This window comes from Carassius auratus, chromosome 16 (genome assembly GCF_003368295.1).
Source record: "Carassius auratus strain Wakin chromosome 16, ASM336829v1, whole genome shotgun sequence".
NCBI classification, from domain to species: Eukaryota; Metazoa; Chordata; class Actinopteri; order Cypriniformes; family Cyprinidae; genus Carassius; species Carassius auratus.
The window spans coordinates 26,697,097-26,720,762 of NC_039258.1; the positions used below are offsets into that span (position 1 = coordinate 26,697,097).

Below are 23,666 nucleotides of genomic sequence, written 5' to 3' on the forward strand. Positions count from 1 at the left end.
CTCTATTGTATTAGATGCTAAAAACGGTATGAAAGTATTGTATTTACGGGACTTTAAAGAGTTTAGAATAATTTTATAAATAAGAAGCTTCAAATATGTCCACTAAAATCTTTAAAACAAAAAAAGGTTCAGGAACTTTTATTTTGAAAGGACGCGTCAGCGTTGACCTTATTTTGAAACGTGTTATTGTTTCTGGCTTTACCTAGTATCTATAAGCAGCATCGATATAACGTATTTCAGACATGAAAAACGGGTTCAGTGCAAACTGCTATAGGTCTTTTATAGCTATACCGTCACTAGTATAACCAGACGAGTTGGTGTGGTTATAGCGGTGGATGTGTAAGATGCCTATTTGAGCTGTAGGATGCTGTACACTGAGGGCTGTGACAGTCTGCAGTCCAATCGAATATTCATTGCTGCATAAATGCAGCAGATAAACTAAAGCTTTAATATTTCCGGTAAGAACATTTTGTGCTTTATTTAACTTAACACGACACTTCTGTTTACATCTGCATGTCTGCAACCCGCTAATATGAGGTATTGTGAACCTGGGCTATTATGAACCTTCATGGTTAAACCTCCCAACTGAAAAACACAAACCAGCCTTAGTCTGTTTAAATTCAGATATGTTACTCGATATTGGATTTTGATATTAGAAAGGAGAATCCTCCACCTATCTGTCTCCGTTAACCTTAAAAATAAGAAATTATTCTTCTAAAAACATAACATTAGTATAAATGCTATACCAGGAATATATTGTAAATAAAACCGTAAAATTGTATTAATGTCCTTCTCAAACATTTCTTTAGGTTGTGCACAAGAAGATGAACGCTAAGTTACTGAAGAAAAGAAAATCACCCAGAAAAAAGAAAACCAAAGAACTGACAAACTGTGAAAAAGAGCCATTGCCAACAAATGGTGATGGCATTAGGACTGACACAAATGTAACCAAGACCTCTAATGCCACTCGGGACTGTGCTATGAACACCTGTCCTGAGGTCACACAGATCAAACCAGAAGAGGGAGAGCTGGAAGCTTTGGGAGTCCTAACGGTGTCCTCTGAACAACACCAACAACATCTGCAGCCTCATCCTCCTGCTTTCAGAGCATTCGTTCCTAAGACAGAACCAGACTGTTTCCCTTTAAACCCACCTAGTTTTCAGGTCAAAACTGAGCCTGGCATTTTTGAGGTGCTGCAGAGAGAGTCTGCTTTGATTGTGAAGGAGGAGAATGACAGCTGGAAGGAAGTCAAGCTTGAGACGCTAGATGAAAATTCAGTGGGTGATTCTTGCCTGGAGAAAAACACAGGTAATACATTTATTTAATATGCCCAATCTTGCAAATCACACAGTGTCATATATTAAAGTTGACAGCAAGAGGCATAAACCTCTTTTAGATGACAACATAAACCTAAGAAGATTCACTTGACTTGATATTTGACCACACATATTTGATATTTGTTTATCAGTTGGCATATTTTTCTGTCCCTTTTCCTCTCCACAGCTTCCTCCTCCCTGATTTTTCCGTGTCCTCATTGCTCTGTTACTTTCACTGACTTTACATACTTGGAAAAACACCTCAAATGGTGCCATCGAAGCGAATACCTAGCATGGGTAAAAAAACACAAAGTCTACAACTGCTCTAAAATATCTTCCAGGATGCTCAGCTGCTCATCGTGCCACTATCGGTTCTTTTCTCAAAGACAGCTGGAGACCCATGTGCGCAAAGCCCACCTCCCTACACCCAAACCTATCCGAAAACGCTACACCTGCCCACAGTGTGATCGCAGCTTTGATTACATCGGCAACCTGAAAAACCACTGCCACAGATGCCATGGCTTAGCCACGGTGTGTAAAGATGGACAAATTAGCTGTGCTAAATGTGGTCAAAGCTTTGCTGGAGTCTGGGGTCTCGGACCACATTGCTGCCATGAGGAGGAGAAGAAACCCAAGGTGGGTGTTGAGGAACCCATTTGCAGGGACCGTGGCTATCTGTGCCGAGACTGTGGCAAGAACTGCTCTACACTTCAGTGCCTGACGATACACAAACGCATTCATACTGGCGAGAAGCCATGCGTCTGCGAAGACTGCGGCCGTGGATTTCATGATATGGGGAGTCTGCGGAATCACAAAGTCATACATACAGGAATCCGGCCTTACGAGTGTCCCGAATGTGGTAAAGCGTTCGCAAGGATGGCCCACCTCAGATGTCATCTGCGAACCCACACGGGTGAAAGGCCGTACCCTTGCCCCCAGTGCGGGATGAGATTCAGCCACCGGTCGACGCTTCTCATCCACCAACAAATTCACTCCAAGGAAAAAACATTTTCATGCCCAGACTGTGGCAAGATGTTCTCCGCTCTCAGGTACATGAAGGTCCACCAAAGAGCGCACAACTCGGAGCGAATTCTGCAGTGTGGAGAATGCATGAAGACGTTTTCACGGGAGGATGTGCTTAAGAAACACCTACGCATTCACACGGGTGAGCGGCCGTACCAGTGCAACGTCTGCACCAAACGTTTCAACCGCATCTCGCACCTGAAAATCCACATGCGAACACACACCGGCGAGAAACCGTACTGCTGCGAGCAGTGTGGCTCCAGCTACGCTCAATCCGGCGATTTGACCAAACACATGAGGAGACACACGGGGGAAAAACCCTTCGCCTGTTCTGACTGCGACCGCCGCTTCACCAACTCGGGCGACCTGAGCAAGCACAGGCGCAGTCACACGGGCCACAGGCCCTACAAGTGTACAGAGTGCGGGAAGAGTTTTCTCATGCCCCAGCACCTGAAGATACACAAAATGACACACACGGGCGAGAGGCCATACAGCTGCCCACAGTGTCTCCGCACTTTCACTCGCTCGCACCATCTTTCTCAACACATGGAAAAGCACAAAATAAAGATGGATAGCTGAACTACTTCTGTCTAATCTCAGTTTCATTGAAGAAAATGAATTGGGAGTTCATCGATGAATTGGATATCAGTTTACTTCCAACTAAACGTTACTGAATCCAGAAGCATAGTCTTCCTTTCTGGACTGACTGCCCTTAAAAGTTCTAACACTATAGCTATTTTGCATGCTCTCGATCGATCGAATAGATTTAATGCCTTACAATTATCGTTGTTAATATGAGTAGTAAATCTGGCAAATGAACTGTGCTTTAAAGTGTCTGTTTAAGGAACCGGCGTCGTCATTAGCACAAAGTAATAACTTAAAGCTCATATTTAACCATTTAAAGACACTGTTGGCTCACAAGAATGAATAAAGATGTGAGTTTTACTTCTGCTGTGGCTTAATAATATTCTATGATTATTAATTTAATATTAATCTGTGAGCTGTATGATGGAAGCGTTCAAGGGCTGCATCATCTATAATTTGAGGTCTTTTTCTCTGCTGTACAAAAGGCATCTGCAAATATGAATAAAAGATAAATGTAAAATCATTTGTATTTCTGGTTCAACACTGTGTAGTGGTGATTTTAGAGTTCCATTAATTCAATTTTGTGTTAATATGACATTATGTACTGTTGCCTCGTTCATTTTTAATGATATTTTCAGATGCCTTGTGTGCCACAAAAAAGCTATTTTGTATTTTCTATCCTAATGCTTTATAGAGGCACTGTAAATCTGTTGAATTGCGTGTTGAATTTTCACCAAGTAAGTACTGTAATGGGTTGGTTATTTTTCCGTTCATTGTCGTAGTTGATCAATTTAATGTTACTGTTCAATGCCGAAGTATTCTGAGGGTAAGATCATTTTATTATTATTGTGTCTAGTTAAGTTGAAATACTTTTACATTTATGCTTTGAAGCACTGGTGTTCCTGATGTGATATAAAAAAATGAGTATGAAAGTGTAAGATATTTAAGTTCGTAAGTTTACTGTTTATTTTGAAATCGATGATGACCTCAAATGAGTTGCGCTAATAAAACTTAACCTAGCGCTCTCTTCATTGTATTTGCTTGAACTGTGCTTCTGAAACTGTATTCTTCTTATCTTAAAACAGTAAATACAAAATGCAAACCATGGCCATTTTGTCTAAACAATTGTTTTTTTGTCTTTCCTTCTCAGCTTGTGCACAGGCAACCAAAGCGTCGTTGCAGTCTGTGCAAATGCTCAAAGCCAATAGATGGATCACTTGGTCAAAGGGCCCAAACAGGTCTGCTTCAGTCAATGTTGAGGGAATAGCTCTATTATTTTTATGTCTGCGATTACGAGGACAGCAGCGTGACTGGTGAACCGACACAGATAACAAAGATGTATTTAGGGCTAAATAATATTGAGTCTACCTTTGTTTAAAGCTGGAATCAATACTTCTTAAAGCATGTCCATTTTTCATTTAGCAAGCCTCTTGTCTGAGAGGAGGGTCAGGGAGATGTATGGAAGGGAGTGTGTTTTAATTCTCTCTGTTGCTGTAGTAATAATAATTGTCAGAACAAGCACAGCTCCTAAAGATCGGGTGATAGCGAGGTGAGCCAGATGCACAAAATTAATAGATTTTAAAAATTGAGACAGATTACATGACAGGATTTTTTTTTTTCCTCACATGATTTTCTTGTTTTACAGGGTACGGACAGAAATGACCATTGGAGACATGGTAACATAGGTAAACCTTTTCAGTTTTTGAGTGTATGTTTTATAAACCCTACTTCCGTTTTTTACTAGTCATGTCTTCAGTCACTCTATAGAGAATGTCAATTTTTAGAAATGGCAACAAACGTTACATTTTTGGTAGCAGTTCCTCCTTTGGGGCACCAGGGGGAAACAGATATCTGTCAAAGTGTGCATTTGGGAATTAGGATGTGCTCTGGTGCCATCTGTTTCTCTCCTGTGATTCTCACTCTTCCCACAGTGAGACAACCTGCTGGGATACTTCACACAAACAAGTGATAAAATATAACAGCTTCTAATGCGTAACATGCATTTCTGTTTGTGTTACTCCCTCGTCTCCGTGTCAAATTATCATAAAATCATAATTTTTTTAGCCAGAATTTGTCTGTGCATATGCGCTGATTTTACATATTTCCCTGTGTATAATTTGGCACAACGTTGACATTACAGCTAGTTTCTTGCGAGTTTTTAGCCTTTGCGGGAATCAGGGCTTAAAATGCGTCACAGGACTCTGTGTTCTTGATTTCTGTTGCACTAGGTCCCGCGTTTTTTAACGGAAGAACGCTGTTTGTGAGAACGGTAGTGAAATACACTACACGACTTTTCAAATCTGAACAGGTTTTAAAACACTAGTGGTCACACACTTGCCGACTTTGTAAATTGTTACAGAAAAACTCAACATCATATACTAAACGACTGAGGAGTCGAGACTTTCAAGTCGTTTCAAAAAGAGAGAGTACCCATCATGCACCTACGATTTTCTGTGAACTGCGACTGCTCAAAATCTGCAAACTGGTGTTGACTTTCAGCCATTAGCGTTGACCCCAACAGACAAATCGGGCAAACATCTATGTAGTGTATTCCAGCCTTTAGTTTGTCATGTAAGTCGCTTTGGATAACAGCGTCTGCCAAAAAAATGCATATATATGCTACATAGCTATGCTAACAAATGTGTTGACTTGTTTTCTGAGATCATAGTTTGATCTTTGACCTGTGATTTGACCTGTTCTTTTGTAAAATACTCCATCAGCGGTCAGTGCTGAAACTCTAATACCCTTATTTACAGCAAGTTTTCTGACTGACCATCTCTAAATACTCTAAAATTGAATTACTTCAATGTTGAATTAAATAAGAGCCCTCTTGCACATTTTTCCCCCATCTCCAATTTTTTATATGTAATTCCAGCGGTCCAATTTTCTCCATATTTTCTCTCAATACTCTTGTCAATTTGCTGAAGGAACACATTGTTGGATTTGGTGTGCCGGTGTCACCGTGTCGTCTCGCTGCAGTGGTTTTTGCGCTTGTTGGCCTCAGAGGTCAGTGTGTGGGAAGAGCCGCCGGCTTTCGGGGTCTTCAGGGGGCTTTAGGGCGGCTGCGTCTGTGTCCCTTTGGGCTCAGCCATGCCCAAATCCACTTCTCTCATTCATGAAAGGGTTAGAACAGAGGTCAAATCACCACTTTCCACTCCCTGCGAATAACACAAGCCTTGCGTGAGGGATGGTTTATGTAGGCGTAGATGAAACTGTGTATTTTAGGTGTTTTTTTGGTCATGGTACTTTCTTGGCACGTATTAACAGCCTGACAGCTCAGGCGCACAAAAGACAGTGAAAAGATGCTGTGCGTTTTGCTTAGGGGAGGATGGTTAGCACAGAAAACGAGTAGGGTCGGTGCTGTCAAACTCAAAATGAGGAGCTTCTCATTTTAGATTAGCGTCACGGAGCACACAGTTGCCGTCTTTTTATATGTTGTGCGGCTCCCAGCGCTGGTTCTTCTCATATAGCCCAAAATCTACAATCCACAACTGCTCCTTTCTTCTCCACCTCAGTCCACCCATATGTCCTAACCTTTGGCTCTGGGTGTCTGTTTAGCACAGGGATAGAGATGTGGAGGGTGAGGGAGACTGACAGTGTGCGATCCCTTACTCAGTAAATATGAACTGCACCCAACAGACAGCCTCATTTATCACAAGGGAAAGAGCGCGGGAGGGAAGGAGAGAGAGAGGGAAAAGGGATAACTGGCTGGGACGATGTGGCCTCAGCAAGCAGGAAGAAAGCACGGGGATGAGAGACACGAGAGTAAGGAGGGGAAGACAAGAATAACACAACAACTCAAGCGAGCACGGGAGGAGAAAGACGACAAGCAGACGTGATGTTTAGAGGAGTCAAATAGTGAGATCAAAAGAATGAAGTTAGAAGAGAGGAGGTATGGGAAAAGACACGGGCCTGCTGAAATACTTTGAGTGAAGAAGAGAGAGCAGAGAGCTGACAGTGTGACCTGATGAAGTGCTACAAAGAGCACGTTTGTGATAATTCTGTTGGTGTGATAAGATCATAAGAGAATAAGGTAAAGTAAGACCAAAAGAAACGCAGAACTTATTAACGGATCCCACCCTTTTATCTGGCTGTGAGTGTGGATCCTGACAACTCTGCTCCAGTTGATAAGGCTTTAATCCTCAGTGCTGGACACAGGAACTGACCACAGAGACCAAAGGTGACTGAGCTTAAGTTGCTCAGACACTACCGCTTGCTATCGCAATTAAAGCGCTAAGGGTAAAAGTTCAAATAGCTGATGATCATTTCTATGTGCCTTGCTGTATTTAATTGTTATATGCATACTGAAGCTGCAAGCCCTGTTTTTTTTTCAGAAGTTTTTCGATCTATCTATCTATCTATCTATCTATCTATCCGTCTATCCATCTATCTATCTAGAAAACTCTATAGTTTATTCGCTATAGTTTAGAAAATGGTAATAAAATATGAAAAGAACTCAAAGCTAGACTGTGTCAGAACAAATGCATCTTGATGATGTCAGATAACTTTGATAGATGCGTATGTAATAAATTAGGTTGAATAGTCAGCTGTTGAATTTAAGTACACAATTAGATAATACCAATTTAGGTCAACCAGTTATCAAGCAATGCTTAATTTTGTTCAGTCTGTTGTGTAAAAACAAAAAACAAAATCACATTAGCAATTAAAAAAAAAAACACTTAAGCAAAACATGGTCAGGTGAAAGTGTCTGAATTTTTTTTTTTTTTTTTTTTTTTTACTTTTGGTCCACTGTATAAACAATGTTTGGGTATAATACATCACAGTCTACTTTATTTTGCTCTCCTTACTTGCATAAATGAACTATAGTGTCCTGCACCCATTAGTAAAAATATATTAAAAAAATTATATCTGGTGTCTGAATGATTTTTAGCTTAACTGTATCTATCTACACAATTAAATGTGTTTCAATTCACTTGCTAAAACGCTGCACAAGTAAATATATTAATGGTAATTCATATTTTAGTGTGGTCCATCACCAGCTGCTTTATAGATTTTTGCATTAAAAAAATCTATATTTATTTTATGAAGCAGCAAACTTATCTGTATTTAAATTTATTGTATCAAAACCTTCAGTGTTTAAAATTACTCATTTCTGTGCATAGCACATGGTAATTACAGTCTACATAATATAGTTAATATCCTTGGCAATAAGATCTTTCAAAAGGGTCAGTATACTTGTAATTAAGAGCTCCTTTAGTGAACTGCCTGAGTGGACTAATATCCCATAATTGGCGCTAATAGCTGCTAACTCAAAGCCAATTGTCTGCCAATAAGAACCTTGTACATTGCCCTCCAGTCTTCGTTATGGTCAGTATCTGACCTCTGCATTCCCAAAGACTCATCTTTGCATTGGGAACTGTTTTCCCCCTTCATTCTTAAGAAGTTATATTTTTTCAGATTGCTACTAATTTAGATTAAAAAAAAGTGAAAGGGGTCATATGATGACTTTTTAAATATATGATTTTGTGTATTTGGTGTAACAGAATATGTTGAATTGCTTTAAAGTAAAAAAAAAACACATTTGTATTTTGTAGTATTTGTTTTTCAAATACTGTATATTATTGTAGTTCCTCTATGCCCCACCTCCCTCAAACATGTCATTTTCTACAAAGTCCCCTCTTCCGACAAGTGCAGTCTGCTCTGATTGGCCAACTGACCCAGTGCATTGTGATTTGGCCAATCACCGCAAGCACTTGTCGGAAATGTAACTGCCCTTTCCATAATCGCAAACTTCATTTTTCAAAATAAATGTAAAGAAAGTTAATAATGTCAATAGTTTTATCATCAGTTCAAGCCCGAAAGGGAACAGAGTTGCATGACCAACATAGTGATGAAGCTTGTATGTGTTTGCAGTACACAAGCTTTAAGACTACCATGACCAAGCTTTTTAAACCGTTAAGACAGCTGACTCCACTGTGTGACCATGTTTCTCTCTCTCTCTCTCTCTCTCACACACACACACGTGTCGCGCAAAATTATGCATTTGAACATTCAATAGCAAATACTTAAAGGATTAGTTCACCCAAATAGCACAATTATGTCATTAATAACTTACCCTCAAGTTGTTCCAAACCCGTAAGACCTCTGTTTATCTTTGGAACACAGTTTAAGATATTTTAGATTTAGCCTGAGATCTCACAGTCCCTCCATTGAAACTGTGTGCACGGTATACTGTCCATGTCCAGAAAGAAAATACATTTTGGTCCAAAAATAGCAAAAACAAAGACTTTATTCAGCATTGTCTTCTCTTCCGTGTCTGTTGTGAGAGAGAGTTCAAAACAAAGCAGTTTGTGATATCTGGTTCGCAAATGAATCATTCGATCTAACCGGATCTTTTTGAACCAGTTCACCAAATCGAACTGAATCGTTTTAAACGGTTCGCATCTCCAATACGCATTAATCCACAAATGACTTAAGCTGTTAACTTTTTAATGTGGCTGACACTCCCACTGAGTTCAGACAAACCAATATACCGGAGTAATTCATTTACTCAAAACACTGTGACTGAACTGCTGTGAAGAGAGAACTGAAGATGAACACCGAGCCGAGCCAGATAATGAACAAAAGATTGGCGATGATGATTGCCCTTGATTCAAGCCTTCGGTTTACCCGCGCTCATAACATTATGCTAATTTTCCATATAGTGATGTAGACATGTGGGGGTGTGTTTGAATGAGACATTTTAGGGGGACATGGCAGAGTCTTAACTTTGATAAAGAATATCTCTTTGGATTTGACACTTTAGTCTTTGCCACTTTACAAATCTTCTTCATGCACCAAGAGCTTGTAACACTCCAAAGAGAAAGGAAAATTTGAAATTGCATAATATGACACCTTGAAGAAAATAAAGTTTTATTAAATAAAATTTTCAAGATGCACATAACTATTATTTTAATGGCCTTGCAAAGTCAACATTACTAAATTATGTAAACTACATTACTATTGTACTGTATATATATTGTTATGGTCTCTGTTCTCTGTACACTGAAGAGTCCTAGACCTGAAAAAGGTTGAAAACTTCTGACTTAGATGGATGAGGGAATAGGAATGACAGCACTGTAGGCTGTTCATAGGTCTACGTCTACAGCAGAGTTTCTGTTGACTCATGCCACTGCTTGCTACACATTGTTATGTTACAGTATAAGCTGAAAGGCTTCAAGCAGGTCTATAAATTAAATCAAGGCCTCAATAAGGAAATTGACAGAGAGAGAGAGTAGTGCCCCAATGAAAGCAATTGGATGCTCGTAAAACGATCCCTGGTGGGCCCTGTATATCTCTTTTCTCGTGTGCATTTTCCACTTTTCCTCTTGTCAGTCCTTCTTTTCCCACTCCAACACCTCATTTAGCTCTTATACGATTTACCCTGTTAAATTTATTTCCATGCGTACATCTCTTTCTTTTTCTGTGTTTACCACATTTCGGTTGTTCTCTCATTTTAATGTTTTCTCTCACTATTTCTCTCACACTCTTTCTCTGTCTGAACCCCCACTCCATGGAGAGACAGGAGAGAGGAAAGATGATGTGTGACAGTTGCTATATTTCGATCTTCTGTCAGTGAGATTAATATTGACACAGTGTGTATCTTACCAGAGGCCTGTTGACTGTGTATGTTGTGTATTTATTCATTATTCTAGGTTGGGGCATTTTTCTCAAGAATCAGACAATAACTGATGTGTGGACTTAGAGATAGTATATTGGTGGCCTGAAATGAGTCGATATGGTCACATCTGGGTTTGTCTTAACCATCGTCTTGTCTCCATGGGGTGGCTGCAAAGTCAAACCTTGTTGTAGTTTCATGGGGTTGGAAACCCCTCGTGTTTCTCTGACAAGCCCTTAGATAGAGTCAAAGTTTGTCAAGGAAGATATATCAGATAATTCAAAATTTTGACTACATTGTGTGTTTAAATCACCTTGAGAGAGTTTGGTGTTTCTAGTTACAGGATCAACTGATCAGTTGTTTCAGCATAATTATGTTGAATGCACTTTGGCTTTTGCCAAAATGTCCCTTAAATCTTTACTATAATAGGAGAATAGGGTTTCAGACATTTTTATGTTAATATTGTTGTTTTTGTTTAATGTAATTTCAAATCAAAGTTGGCTGCAAAACAGAAAGGATTCTGGAGATAAACAAATAGAAACAAAAGAGGAGAGGAAAGAGTATAAGAAGTGCAAGAGCCCAAGGGGGGAAACAGTTGTCGCTGGAGACTTTTATTGACTTTCCTCCCCTCTTCAGTCGCACGTGACTGGAGCACGCGCAGGGGCCAACAGATAAATTCACAGAGAGGGGCTGAGGAAGAGAGAGAAATGGGAAAATAAATTACTCTGGAAAGATATGACGATGGGCTACATGCGGCTTTAAATCTAAAAGGGAATTCGCGACACACTGACCGATTTGTCACGGCGCTTTTTTACCCTTCTCTACATTACTTTTGGCTACTTTTTCTTTATTATTTTCCCACGTCTTCAAAATACGTAGGCTACAGTACGTGTTTTTTTTTTCTCTCTCTCTTTTATCCGTTTTATCTAATAATGAACAATTATGGTTCTCTGATATGACTAAAATACTTTGTGAATTTCTAACTACGATAATTTAGTTTATGGAAAGAAAGTGTGCTTTTAAAGTAAATATTATTTTAAAATACAACGTGTTTAAACAAGGTTTTAATAAAAATAGAATTTTTCATCAAACGGTATGTCGCTGAAAAACCGTAGGCGAACTGTAATCGCGGTTGATTGAAGCGGTAACCATGGTAACCGTTGGCTTTACGCTGGAATAAATTTAATTTATGCATTTAAAGCGACCTGCAGTGCATTCAGGCTAACAGTTTTTACCTAACATGTGTTCCCTGGGAATCAAACCCACAACCTTGCGCTGCTAAGGCAATGCTCTACCACTTGAGCCACATGAACAATAGAATAGATCGTGTAATCAGATGAAATGCAAATGCGTATTTGTTACTATTTTAATTAAAATGTAAATCTGCAAAACCAAAACTTTCCTATTTACTTTTTCAACTTTCTTTTAAAAAGTCAACCCAGGCACACTGTTAGGAGTATTGTGAAAGTGTTTACATTTATTTGTTTATTTTTTCGTTATGTCCTGTTTGATATGCTCGTTTACTGTTTCTGGAAAGATCCATATATCTATCACCCCAATCCATTCGTCTTTCCCTCGCTCTCGGATTATGTGTAATACACGTCATGCCCCACCCCCTAGCCTATAATACCTATAACAGCCACAGAAGAGAGGGAAATGAGATGCAACAAGGGAAAAAAGAATGAGATGGACTTAAAGTGAGGGATAGCTGGAAAAGGGGGAGAGAAAGAATGGAAAAGAGAAAAGAAAGAAAACGCGGTCTTAAAGTATACCCCCCTCTTTTATTTAATTTAGACGCCAGGCGAAAATCGATCCTGCCATTCGATACGCAATCCGAATCAAGGCGAATTAAGCGGGCGGAAATTAACTCTGAAAATATTTTTGATGGAGTGGCTTGTAGTCTCTCGGCCAAATGGACTGCAAAGTGGAACAAATGACAGGGGCCTAGTGGTGGAGACAGCGGCGCTCCATCTTCCATTAGGGCGTAATGGGATAGGTCCAGCCCCCTAGCTCGACTCGGCTGCATTAATCAAAACAGCCTCTATATGAAGATTTATGGTTCTCCCAGCATCGCCGCTTCACTTCAGTGCCGCTGAAGCCGGAGCCAGTTCTTGTGTGTTTCTCTCACTCTCCCTCCCTCCCTCCCTCCCTCTCTCTCGCTGTCGCTCTCTCTTATGCTGTGTGTAGGTGTTAGAGAGACCTTCTCCCTCCTTATCTCCTCCTTTTTTGTTAGACGTAGTACTAGTATACTTAAACAGAAACGCGTTTCTCGCCTCGGTAATCGTATCGTGTCATCATCTGCACGTGTGCGGTGTAGGCTATTTCTCATCCTTTTACAACAACGTGGGTCAAAATCCGGAATTGCAGTCTAAAAGCTGGAATGGACGTTTTTAGACAGACCATCATAAAAAGTAAACACAAACTTAAAACTAGACACAATCCTCTCAAAATTCCTACCATAACGTGATTATGAATTATTGCTTTATTTTATATACTGTTTTTTAGTCAGGTTCAGCAATGAATCATTTCTCTGTATAGGCATCTTGAGATAGTTTTTCATTATAAGGTTCTTGATTCTTCACCTTTTTGTATCTAATATGAACCTTTATTTTCAAGAGAGCAGTTGTGTTCGAGAAAGAGGAAGGCAGATCTGAAGAGCTGAAGTAGTGGAGAGACTTTTGACCAAGAGGGAAAAAGCTTGGGTCCAGTAATTTTTTAAATCGCATTGTTGGTTTCAGTTTTTGTCTCCTGCCACCCTTTCAGTCCTAGAAAGTCCCATCTCAATGTTTTATTTCTTTGTTTTGGTCCAATCTCTTTACCTCATCTAGCTCTGTTGTTTTCGAACATCTCTTTCTCATTCCACCCCCTTCCAGCCCAAACTCTCATACTCCAGAGCCAAATACATGTGGAGACATCTCTATATCCCCCCCATCCATCTCTGCTTTCCTCCTGCCCTGTCTCCTTTCCTTTTTCTTTACTTTGCTTTCTTTTCCTGTGCACAGAGGGGAAGCCGGCTGCCAGTTTTAGTCTGCCGAAGGGTTTATTCAAATTAGAAACGCTTCAATCTCCTTATCCCCTCTCCTCTCCCTCATGCAAGCGTTCACTCTCTCACCTGCTTTCCGTGACTCCCGTCTTCCCTCAGAAGTCTCCAGAGCCCCGCTAGTTTAGGGAGACGATGTTTGTGGAGAACTGGGAGATGAGGGGAAGGAGAGGTTAGGAGGAAATCAGGGAGCGAGCAGCACTGACGGCGTTCAGATTTGTCTGGAGGGACCTGTTAGCCATTTGGTTCGTGGTCCCTCTCACATTCTCGTCTGATTTAGAAGCTGTTATGAGTGTTTACATATTTCCCTTCAGTGAGATTCCCTTTTTGTCTGACAGTAGTATCACACTAACTTGTGTGCTCTGCAAGTTTAGTTTTCTGCGCTTTCCATTGTCTCACTTCTGTTTCTGGTTGTCAGTCATCTGTCAGTGAAGCAGATGGGACTCAGAGGTCAGTCAACCCTGGTTATCATCACTGAATTCCTATAAACTATAGATCTCTAGTATCCCACCTTTGAGCTTAGAAATGTTTCATTGGTTTTGAGTCATATTGTGGAGATCATACTTTTTTAAACTGATTCACAAAGCTGTGATTGTTTTCAAGGAACTTTAGGTGTGCTTCACTGTAAAAGCGTTATACAGGTTTGAAGCAACGTAAAGGTGAATAAATAATTTGAGAATTTAATTTTGGGGGGAAATATTGTATTTGTAGACCTCCAAAGCAGGATCTGAAAAATAGCATGCATATACATTTCAAGGAAATCCAAGCATACATATCAACCAAACAAAGCAAAATTAGACTAAATGGAATGGATTAACATATTCATTAATAAGACTTATTCAACTCAGGGAACATGTTGGACATGCTGCTTTGATTCCATTATATGACCAGTGGGAATGTGAATATTTTTGTGCTGCTTAAAATAACTAAAAGATTAACCCCATTCAAGTCATTATACAAATGAGCCAGGAGGCCTCAGCTGGGCCCCTAGGCCTGTCATATGCAAAGCAGGAGATGGGTTCTGTTTGTCATATGGAGACATGATATCACATTAATAGACACAGAGTAAATGCTTCTAATCATCCAACTGCGTTTGCATGTATAATGTTACCTTAAATGATGGATTCTAAAAACTGATTTTTTAATTGCAGTCATGTTTTGAAAGTGTTCATAGGACAATGCAAAAGAAGCATATTTAGTAGCTCTTGACATATTAAGACCTTGATGGCTTCATATAATAGTCTGCAGTTCATTATTGTCCGGTATAACATATGGCATTGGCCATTTATAGGCCCTTAATCCCATAAGGATTAGCCTTTGCCAATCTTTACGTAAGAGTTAATAGATAAAACAAGCCAAAGATTCCACCCAGGCACACAACTTCAAAACTCAGAGCTGGCATCGATTTGCCTAGGCATCCTAATCACTCAGAATGGACTTCTATAGTCATTAGAGCACTTGTGAAGATTTGTAATTGCAATGTACATTGTAATTAAGAAGCATGAGACTATCGCCTTAATCACAATTCAGGTTTAATGACAGCGTGACCATGTAGTCATAGAGTTTTTCCTCATATCGACTGCTAGTGTACTGTAGGCCACATTATCTGGAGCTTAATGGTCTGAGAAGCTTTATGAAATCTTACTTGTCAACAAACCAACATATGCAACCATAAGTTTATTAGAAAATAATCTTGTAAAAACATGCATAACACAAAATGCTAAATAATACATCTTATATTTAATTTCTTCATGTTATGCAGTTTGTGTTTTATGTGTGATTTATTTGGTTAGAGTTTATTGCTCCACTCTACAAACTCTTTTCTGCCTGGGTTCTAATCTTTTTCTCTATGTGAAATTAACTGCGTTTGCATAAATAATTAAATAATTTTCTTAAAGAATTATACGTTGTCTTGAGCTACTTGCTTTTGATTGATGTCTGTTTATGATTCGTTCCGCTTAGAAATTCTTACAACATTTCTTTCCTGATAATATATCAATTTATCAGGAGAGGTTTTATGTTAATTTCCGCCCTCCCCCATTCAAATACCCATCATAGTCCAATACCATCTCGAGCTAATTAAGCAAGTGTTAATTAAAATGCTAGAGAGTATGAACGCGAAGAATTGTTATGGAAACGTTGAAGTTAATCAAGCCTCCAAATTATTGATAACATCCTGAGACCGGTGATCGATCGGGAAGACATTAAAAGAGGCCAAATAAAGCAGATATTTGTGCTTGCGAGAGAGCGAGAGAGTTAGTATGAATATGGCTGTATTTTATGCTTTGTGTGTTTTTGTCAGATCTAATTTTCTTACACTGCCATCCATTTTTGTACCCTATTAACGGAAAGTTTCTCACTGAGTGCTTACAATCACCTACACACAGTATTTTGTGCCTGACCTGAAACTGCTGAATTGAACATGACTCTCGAGATGCTGCAAAGGAAAAATCACACTCACTTACAGCTATGCAAAGGCCACTCGGTTAAGTCTTTGTAAATTAATATTTCCTCGTCCCCTGTACATGCTCTCATTCAATCCATCGCACGCTAGCTGTGCTTACACATTTTCACCCCTTATGTGTGTGCTTGTATGTCGTGTACAACAGGCCCGGTTCATCATTCAGCCAGCGATAGGAGCAATTCACCCATAAAGTGGCGCTTTCGGCCATAAATAATATTCAAGTCGGTCTATTGTTAAGTGAAAAGTTGACTGGTGTTTGATATTTTTTTCTTTTTTCCTCCTTCTTTTCCACTGCGACCTAGGGTTAGGACTCATACATCACGGGATGACAGCTATAGAAAGGCCCTAAATTAGCAACTAAATCGAATATTGATCAGCTATGTGCGGCCCTTCGCGTCGCGGTTCCTTGCCGTTTCTCCAGTGGAGAGAGTGAAGAGAGGTGTACGGGAGGAGGGGTGAAGCAGTGGCGGTCTCCCAGTGTTGTGTTGTTTTTGTGTATCCACAATGTGAGGATTAGCCTATAACAACGATTTCAGGGGGACCAGCTTTTAAAAAATGGAGTGCAATCTGTTCAGATTCATCTCGAGCAACTCTGATTAAAAAATAGCAGTTAATTTTCAATGACCCCAAAAATTGTGATAATAACCCAAAACACGTTTAAGTAGCCTACTTTATGCCTCCTCGCGATTGACGGCCAGGTAGTTTTTTTTTTCTTTTTAACTTTTGTAAACATTGACATTTTTTGGAACCCCAGCTAAATGTTTTTAGCCTACACACAAAACTTTTAGGAATAGCCTCGACTTACCTGTATACGCTATTTGCTGAATCAGGACAAGTCGTTCCAGCTCCTTTATACCAATTATTCATCATCGTTACTCATATACCATAATTTTATTCAATGTATGCAAAAATAATTATGCACGCCCAGTATCTCAATTAAGAGCAGATTAATTGGCCTGCAGTTATTAATGACTGAGTGACAGCAAGCGTGGCCGCTTCTCAGCGCTCACTTTCTTTTAGAATGCAAACTTTATATTATCCAATTATCTATTCACCCATGCAGACTAATCCACTCATCCATTTATCTGTCCGTCCGCACATCGACATGGGTCTTCCTTCATCTCCATTTCATGTGAATGCTTCCCTAATATCTGTGTTGAATGTGAAGTTCTTGCTCAATGAATGCTGATTGGCAGTGTTTTGTAAATGATCGTTGCATGCTATTGATGTTTTCGCGCGTTTCTGTTGGGAGTGGGAGGTCTGTTAGTTAGCGCACACTGTTGGACAGCGTTTGATGAAACGATCCAGAGACCTCTGGCGGGAATGCGGTGTGTCCGGGGCATGGTCGTCCAAACCCAAGGCCGCAGTGTAGGTGGTCAAGGTCATACAGGGTCACTCACATGAGCCCATTCGGGTTTTTTTTTTCTTTTAACCAAAGGACGGGGTAGTCAGGGTTGCCGAGTCCAGATCAAATATCGAGTGTTGGCATCACGGTATAACAAGCAGAGCACAGAACCGCGAAGTGCTAGAGATTACAACAGGCTAATTGAAATGGATGCTCCTGAAGCTGAGTGCTAAATGAGGCCTCAAATATTTCTGTTGTTCACTCGAGAGATATGTCCGGGCCATACACTGCCCCCTGTATCATTCCCCACATCAGATACTGACATTTGACATTAGACACATTTATTAAAGAAATCTGTCAAAATTCGAATATGCACGTAAATCTGATAAATGCGCGGCAATTTAAGCACCATGGACAGCGCACTCCTTTCGCCTATACCAATCTAACTTTCTTGTTCGTTATTTAATTTATTCATTTTTGGCGTGTCTGGGATTAAGTTGAATAAGCTATTGTTTTACATTTTACTTGGTCACTGGGACAGCACTGCATATTCTTTGCAGAGCTGGAGCTGAAAGTCGTCACGCACGTGTGGAAATCTTAGAATATTTGATACGCACGCGTCTTTGTTTTTAGCGTTTTCTTTCCATTAGAAAATTCATAGTGTGCTACTAGCGCATGCCCTCGCCGCTCATCAGCGACGTTCTTGGCAAACACTTTTAGAACTTCGCTTGAGGACAATTCCGGCAGCCATCTGTTTCTGACAGAACTATGCGCACGGGGCAGGAAGCTGAATTAACGAATTTTGAGGGGGAAAGGTGTTTGTCAGCTAGTAAGATCGTTACTGTGAATGTGCACCACTTTATTTATTTTCATTCTCGCTCCCACTTTCCTTGAGAGCGAACAGAAGGTAAGAAAAGACGTTATTTTCCTGTTCCTTTTTTTCTGGGAAAGTGCCGTGATCCTTCCTTTTGCAATTCCGAATCTTAACACGACTTTTTTTTTCTTACTATCACTCTCTGAAACAAAGTCCACCGTATTTCCTAGAATTCCTTTGCGCTATGTATCCCTGACTAGGAAAGTCATTAATGCTAAATCACTGCATGCATTAATGCCAAATGACTATAGATTATAAAGTCAAACAAGATTTTGATATGTCTGAACAGAAGTGAATGCATTTTAATCATTCAGTGTAAGTTTGACAGGAAGAAATAATGTAGATAGATAGATCTATCATTTGTCATAGAGACACACACCTCAAGTTGTTGTTTAAAACTTTTATGAGCGACTAATACCAGTTATCTATCTATCTATCTATCTATCTATCTATCTATCTATCTATCTATCTATCTATCTATCTATCTATCTATCTATCTATCTATCACTGTACATGTTCTCTTAAGTGTACTCCTGAAAATACTTGTACGCAATAGAATAACTCAATACATCAGTATAATTGATTATTGAGCATCTCAGTTATTTGTGTCTCCAAGGTGTAGGTGAAGATGAAGTGGAGTAAAGTGTGAAAAGGGATCTGGAGGGAGACAAAGATGTTCACACAGTGGAACAGCTGCGGTGCCCATCACAAAACGAGAAGTGAATCAGAGAGAATCACTGCAGAGTAAGTAAAGGAAACCAATACCCCATAGGGTGAAGTAATGCAAACAGAGAGCCAGATTATAAGGAGGGGGATGAAGTGACTGAGAATGAGAGAGAGAGAGGGAGAATGAAGAGATGAATGAAAGGTAATTGCATTAGAAAGAAAAGAAGGCCAGAAGGAAGGAAATGATTAGAGGAAAAGAGACTGATAGCCGATAGAGAAGGAGTGAGAGAGATGGACAGAGGGTGGGGTGAGGTGTTCATTTACTCCTTTCATTCAATACATACTGACACTCCCTCAGTGTCAATACAGAGTGTGTGTGTCTAAGCATACTATCTAGGTAACTTGTCTCTATTAGTTACTGTAGTACTGTATGTCTGAAAGTGTATTATACACAGTATGTATTAGTATCTTTTTTTGGCATCTATTAATATTTTATTTTGTAGTATTCTTGAAACTTCAGTTAATATATGATATTGCATATATAAAGTGATTTTACACACACACACACACACACACATATATACATATACATACTATATACAAATTAATTTATTCTATTGCGTATATAGTTCATACAAAGTAATTCATGTTAAATAACTTTGTATAATAATAAATCCATATATTATATAAATGTATATGCATGAAATGTTGCATATAATATATTTAGAAGTGATTTGGCATAAATGGCTTCATAGGGATTTTTCTTTATATGTATTTTCTAACATTAATTCAGTGCATTTATGTATTGTGTTTTTATCTCATTAGTATTTATAAACCCCTTATTTGGTGCATTTTCTAGAATCCCCAAAACATGTTGCAAAAGCATGAGATGATCAAGAAAGGCCGCTGGCCTCTGACCCTCAACAGCCATTTTCCTCTTAAGCATCATAATCTCACCTCAATCTAGCATTCGCATTTGAGGCAATTCATTCATTTTGTCGACTGTTTAGTTTGAAATAACCGTAATCACACCAAATGCTGAATGTCTTTTCTCTCCGTGTCTTTCTGCCTCTTCTTGTTCTCCTTTTGTCATTGACCTTTGGACCTCGTCTCTGTCTGCATATTGACTGTTGGACTGTGAGAAACTTGAGCTGGCTGTCAATACTTACCTGGTTTAGACACCTCGAGAGCTGTGGTCATCAAGCACACACTGTGAGAGTGGGGGAAAAGAGACACATGCTGGACGGGAATGAAGAAAGAGAGGGATTAATGAGGTCATTTGATTATATAAGTCCAATCTTTTATTTTTTTTTAAATGTGAGTTATATAAAAAAGTGAAGAAAAGTCACAAATCTGGATTTAAGATTATTCACCAATGTTTTATAATAATGTGTCATTTCACGGACATATTTAGAGTGACCTTTGCAATGCACGCCTATACTTGTCACTTCTACGGTGCACAGCTCTATCTGCACCTGTTTTACAGTCCACTCCACCTTCTCCACGCTCTACCTCTATTTCCTTCTCTTCCTCTTTCCTTTTTACTCTTTTCATTTCCTTTAATCTCTCACTCCCTCCTCTTTCTCCCTCCCTGTCACTTTGATTTCCCTATCCACTGGCCCGGCTCTCTGTGTGCATGTGTCTCTGTGAGTCTGTAAGTGAGAGCAGGAGAGACAGACTGTTAAAATATGTTTGTATTCACAATCAACTGTTGTTGTTTTGGTCTAATCATCTGACGGAAAAAAACAAATATGCGCAATTAATATCTGTATCTCAGTAAACCTGATTGTGTGTTTTATACATTTCTAATTGTTTCCACATTGTCACATGTTTAAACCAGATTACCATGATTGGTCATGCTTTTTTCACTCTAGTTCTTTTATGTATGAATCTGAATTTATATATATATCTGAGAATAGCTGAGAAAGAGCTATGGATGTGAATGAATGTGTGTATTTATATTAGAGTAGACTGTGTCTGCATGGGCCACGGAAATCCTGGTAGTGAGAAGGGCAGAGCGTCAGCGTGCGGGTGTTGGGGTGTATATGTGTGTGTGTGTGTGGATGGGGGGAGAGGCAAAGGGTCCCCCTCTTGTAGACAGTTTGACTGATGACATGCATTAAACAGTTAATCTGTCTGATTGAATGTTTGCTTCCTCCAAATTGAAACATTAAACAACAAGGCGAGAAGCAGGAGGGAGGGAGAGGCTGAGGAGGAGAGTGGGATATGGCTTCATCTACTCCCCAAATCATGCAAAGAACAGACTGGAATATATAATATCGTCCTGTGAGTGAGGGAGAGCGAGAGCGAGAAGAAGAGGGAGATTGGAAGGGACAGTGTGTGTGTGTGTGTGTTGCAGGAAGGGACGGGGAATAAGTGAAGGGGAAAGCAGCCGGACAGGAACAAGCAATGAGAATGAAGGGACGCTGAAAGATGGTAGTGAAAATGAAGGAAAAGAACAGAGATTGATAAGGGTGTGTTAGTCCGAAAACAGAAAAAAATTGTGAGATGGAGTGAAAACTTAGAAGATCCGATGTTTATTACTTTGTAGTGAAAGTTGCCACCCCTTCTAGTTCTGTCATAACATTAAATCTGTGAAATGAGGTGACTGCATTCTCATGGGCTTCTTTAGATGGAAAAATGCAATTAAATAGAGTTACAAACAAAAATAACATTTTTTTCTACATCATTGTTAGAGTGCCAAGTGTGTTGCCAGTCATTCTCTTTCTTTCTTTTTGCACCCCATATATATATGTGTGTGTGTGTGTGCAGTGCACTTAGAGGATATGTATTATTTATATAACAAACAATATATAAATATATATTTACAACACTCTGATTGGACTGATAAAATCAAAGGCAATACTAAGTAAATACTAAAGTAAATCTGGAATCCAGGTAGGATCTCTTTCCTTGAACCCTTATGGTGAGTCTATATGTGACTTATGTACAGTGTATAAATCTATATTTCCTTAGGCTATGCATTTGGCCAAATAACTGCCGTTTTTCCCTTTCGGCCATCACCTGATCTTTTTTTTCTTATATTGTTGCTGGATAATTGCAGAATGCCACACAAGATGACGGATTGACGACCAGATGAGTCTATGGATGCTCTCACATCAACGAACACGAAAAAGCAGAGCGATCACAACATAAATAGACAGATTGCAGGATGGATGAATTGATAGATCTTTTAGAGAAGGTCAAACTTCTTTTCGCACACTCTCAAACCATCGTGAAAAGAAGAGAAATTGATTGCTGCTCACAAAAGGGTTGAAATGACCAAGAAATTATTTTTCTGGGCAATGAACATTGTGAGTGAGAGAGAGAGAGAGAGAGAGAGAGAGAGAGAAGGAGAGAGAAAGGGGGAAAATGCCCAGCCTCTTTGTAAGAACTGTCTCAAAAGTAACTATAGTCATCTTCAAGATGTTTCCAGTGTTCTGGTCAAATGGCCACTCTACCAGACCAGAGTGGTTTTGAGTTTCGGTACCTCATCTGAAGTTTGGCCTCCAACATAGCCTTCACATTTCGCCAAAGGAGGTGGTCATGATGTCATCATTTCACCTGTCAAGAGTCTGTCAAGGTTGCCTTGGAGACAACTGGCACCCGTGGAACCCTAGTGGCCCATGGCACAAGCTTTCGATTGTGGATATCACTGTTCCTCGATTGATGGATGCCTCCAATCCACACTATATTACCCTGCTGGGGTGACAAAGAAGACATCTAACACTCCCACCCTTTCCCACAGTGCAAATAAAGACATCTAGGGGAAAAAAATGAATGCTTCTTTAATCATATGACGTCTGTGTGCACCAAGCCGTTCAAACGGCGTGCCACTAATGGACTGCTGATGAATAGACAAAGGGAACAACCATCCACAGTGAGCAGAACAAATAGGCCTCCAGCACAAATGGAGATGTAAGTGAACCCACTCACTCACGTTTGGATATGTAGATTGGGGTTCAGATGATCACACCCGCAGACAGAGATGAATATACAGGCTTGTGAGCGAATAAACACATCGAGCCTTATTGTGAGCTCACCGAGAGGCCATTACCACGAATCCGTGTGCTAATCATAATTAATCACTTACTTATTAAGCGTTAATTGCGCTGCGCAAATGTATCCTCGCCCAGAAATGCCCCGGTATTGAAGTTGCTGGGCCTAGACAAGGCAATATTAATTTATTCTTACTTATTAATTTCCCTAATTAAAACAACAAGACCTAGATATATAAGTGCATTCTTTGTGTAATAAATGAGGGTTTTGAAAAGCAATAGAGAGTCAAGCATGTCGATGTACAAACCGTAAATCATCTTCTCAGGGTTGATTCATACTCTTCATCATTTCTGAGCCAAACCAAGATATTAAGAAGATAGCACCCGAGTCTGTATAATTACGCACATCCTTTAAAAAAATACATAAATTTATTTAGATAAACGGTTTTACTCCTAATAGAACTTGCTGATCGCTTTCCACTAAAGCTTAATCATCTATCTAATAGGATCAGGATGTGTTACTGCTTTACAGGCCTCTCTGAAACTAACAATGCCTCTTTTAGGGAGAGTTTGCCACTCTCGGCAGAAACAGTTTATTTGGACTTAAACTGTTGGCATGTTGCAGATATTTTAGTCTAGTTCTCGGTTGTGGTTTAACTTAATGAGTACCCCTTGTTTCCCCCTCCCGTTGTCGCTTTTCTCCATGCATTTTTATCGGTTTCCTCATTTCTTTTTCT

The 23,666-nt window shown here is 39.6% G+C and overlaps 1 protein-coding gene across 1 annotated transcript; it reads left to right on the forward strand.

Annotated features, from left to right (window-relative positions):
* The first annotated feature begins 169 nt into the window (after positions 1-169).
* LOC113116655 (zinc finger protein 883-like) lies at positions 170-23,164 on the forward strand. The gene is made up of 5 exons (XM_026284919.1): positions 170-458; positions 810-1,308; positions 1,504-4,162; positions 4,570-4,609; positions 21,996-23,164. Exons 2-3 carry the CDS (start codon positions 825-827, stop codon positions 2,916-2,918), a joined length of 1,899 nt encoding a protein of 632 aa, XP_026140704.1. The 5' UTR covers positions 170-458; positions 810-824; the 3' UTR covers positions 2,919-4,162; positions 4,570-4,609; positions 21,996-23,164.
* The last annotated feature ends 502 nt before the right edge of the window (positions 23,165-23,666 follow it).